Source organism: Myotis davidii, unplaced genomic scaffold (genome assembly GCF_000327345.1).
Source record: "Myotis davidii unplaced genomic scaffold, ASM32734v1 scaffold327, whole genome shotgun sequence".
Lineage (NCBI taxonomy): Eukaryota > Metazoa > Chordata > Mammalia > Chiroptera > Vespertilionidae > Myotis > Myotis davidii.
Window position 1 is genome coordinate 6,040,139 of NW_006298628.1, and position 3,146 is coordinate 6,043,284.

General features: G+C 36.2%; 1 protein-coding gene across 1 annotated transcript in view; it reads right to left on the reverse strand.

Annotated features, from left to right (window-relative positions):
- Positions 1-3,146, reverse strand: part of LOC102766972 (ATP-binding cassette sub-family A member 8-like) — a 47,901-nt gene that overhangs the window by 29,138 nt on the left and 15,617 nt on the right. Inside the window, 3 exon segments of the mRNA XM_015570806.1 lie at positions 78-217; positions 1,227-1,285; positions 3,005-3,132. Coding sequence (XP_015426292.1) covers positions 78-217; positions 1,227-1,285; positions 3,005-3,132 — 327 coding nt within the window.

Genomic DNA, 3,146 nt, shown 5'->3' on the forward strand with positions numbered 1-3,146 from the left:
CTTTTTATTTCTGGTAATCTGTGTTTGTGATTAATGATCACAAGAACTTATTATTAACAGCTGATTTATTTGTCAGCCTGACTTTGGGGGAGAAGAACTCTCTCACCTTTGGTGGGAACAGATAACCCACTGAGAATGTTCAATAGTGTTGATTTTCCAGCTCCACTGTGACCAAGTATTGCAGTGATTTGGCCTTTATATATGTCAAATGCCAGATCTAGGAAGAAAAAAGAAAAGCAAAGAAGGCTGGGAGAAAGGAAGGAAGGAAAAGAGGTAGGGAGGTAGGAAAAAAACTACAAATTTATTGTTGAGCTAAAATTTGTCTTTTTATTTCCTTGAATGGCCATGTTTTCTATATATGAATATATTAGGTTGTTAAACTCAAAGTAAAAAAAAATATGCTTTTATAAATTTATATGTGCATTCCATTTTGAAAATTTGAAATTATTTGTTTTAAAACCAAGAAACACCTTATACGCTTAAGTTCATTAATATTGCCTGCTATATGGCAGGTGAATGTTAGTATTTATAGACTAAATGTTAATTTAGGCAATAAATGATAGATTAATAGTTCAGTAAATTGTTATGTGGTTAAAAATCCTTTCATGTATATGACATTTTTGCACAAAATGAAAATAGCAATATCTACAATAGCTTTAGAATTACCGAAGAAAAATTTGAGTTTGTAGAAAACAACCCAGAATAGCTTTAGGCTACCTCAGTATGAGACTGTATATCTCTCAAAGACATATATAATTTGAAAACACAATCAATTTTTTCTTTTATATAGTAGAAGTAATTGTTAGAAAGGAAATTTTATCATATGGCTAAATAACTAATTTCACACCTGAAATACCACTAGTAATTGTTCACCAAGAGCAAAAACAAGAGTGAAAATTAGAAAATTATTTCTATATAATAAAAGGCTAATATGCAAATAAACTGAATGGCAGAACAACTGTTTGCATTGATGCACACTGACCACGAGGGGGCAGACTCAACGCAGGAGCTGCCCCTGGTGGTCAATACACTCCTACAGGGGGAGCGCTGCTCAGCCACAAGCCAGGCTCAAGGCTGGCAAGCTTAGGGCGGTGGTGGGAGCCTCTTCAGCCTCCGCTGCAGCTCTAAGGATGTCCGACTCAGGGCGCAGGATGGGCTGAGGGACCCCTGAGTGCACAAATTTTGTATACCAGGCCTCTAGTATCAATATAATAACTAAATGGTACCTTTCAAAGCTTCTATTTTATCAGGCTTTCCTTTATATTCTTTTGTAACATTTCTGATTCTAAAAAAAAAAGAAAAAGAGGTTTCAAGTTATGACAATTTTCTTCAGTTGGTAATTCTAGGTTTGGTTGACATGATTTATGAATCTTGCCCCCTTCAGTACATAGAAACGCTGGGAATTTACTCTCTGGCAATCATGCTTGTGTGTGAGAATCAACAAAGGTATTTTCCCCCAGCCTTGGCTGCACACTAGCTTCACCTGGGAAGTTTTTAAAAAATATATTTTATTGATTTCAGAGAAGAAGGGAGAGGGAGTGAAAGATAGAAACATCAATGATGAGAGAGAATCATTGATTATCTGCCTCTTGTACCCACCACACTGGAGATTGAGCCCATAACTTGGGCATGTACCTTAACTGGGAATAGAGCCATGACCTTCTGGTTCATAAATCAGCATTCAACCACAGAACCACACCGGCTGGGACACCTGCCAAATTTTAAAGTTTCCCTGTGCTTGACCCAAGCTAGAACATTTAGAAGCTCTGTTACCTTAGGCAATGTACATGTTCTGGGTAAATTTTGGCTTTTGTAACCTAATAATTTGGAGTGCTTTAAGGCTGTGTTGAAGGATGAGTAAAATATTCCATCTTGCATGCACAGTGCTTGGTTCTTGGTAAGTATTCAGTAAACATCAGATGATATTGGTTTATGATGATGATTGTGGTAATAGAAAGGAATGGAATTAGCATGCTGGGTGCTTTAATAGATCTGGAATCCCAGGCATTTTAACTATTTTATTTTATCAGAAACATATCCATAAACTGAATCAAATTTACATTTCTTATTTTGTCATCTATTCATCAAACCATCCAGGTTCCATTCATATTGAACTGTTTCGATTTTCTCATTTCTGTTTTAATCCCATTTTACCATCATTCTACATAGTTCTTATAGTTGAGTGAGCTGCTAAAGAGATAGAAAAATTAAACATATAAACACATCAACTAAAGTCATTGTTTTGCTCCCAGTTGATCTGCTGGAGGTTAAACCTAGTTTAGGTCACAGGACAAATATAAGTATGGAAGATAAATATGGGACAGATTAAAATAAAAAATTAAATGGTTCTACAAGCTCAGTAGTCTGGAGTAATCTGAGACAGTTCATAGAAGACTGGCATATATGCTGGACATGGATGAAAAAGTTGAATAGTCAAGGATGTGGACAAATATCTTCCTAATTTTTTATTTGAAAATAAAAGTTACTAGCACGGAACAAAGCACATTCTAAAAGGCACTTCTCCCCCAATTCCCTTTGTGACTATCTCTAGGTCTTCTCTTCCTTCCTCTTCCCTACTCTTTCATCTTCTTTGAAAGGGCAATAAATAGAGAAGAGAAGTTTAAAAAATTGTGAGAGAAAAATAGGGAATATAATAAACAAGATGGGAGCCATGTGTGAATAAATGAGTCCAGGCAAAGAAAAGAGTGAAGTTGAGGCTCAGGTCAGAGAAGACAACAGATAGAAGATTAAGAATCCAGATAAGTGTTTTGTCAAATTATCTTTGTGGGTGAAATCTCAGCTTGTATTTAATGTAAATGTCAATAATATAAGACAAAAAAAGGTAAAGGAATTTTTTTGCAGCTTGAAGTGGGAAGTGATGAATGTAGCATGGATGAGTTCAATGGGAGCCACCGATAGGGCACTAGAGAGAACTTGGCTTCTTTCAGGTGTGAACTACTAGCTCCTCATTCTTTGGCCTGTTCTCCATCTGCAAACTTGTTACCTGATGGCTTCTTTCCCATGGAATTCTGGAGACACTGGTTCAAAAGAGTCATTAGATGAAGGATCAGAGTATATTTCATCTTCAAGGGCCACATGATCAGCATTATGTTGTCGTGACCAAAATGAGGACTTCAGGAAAAACA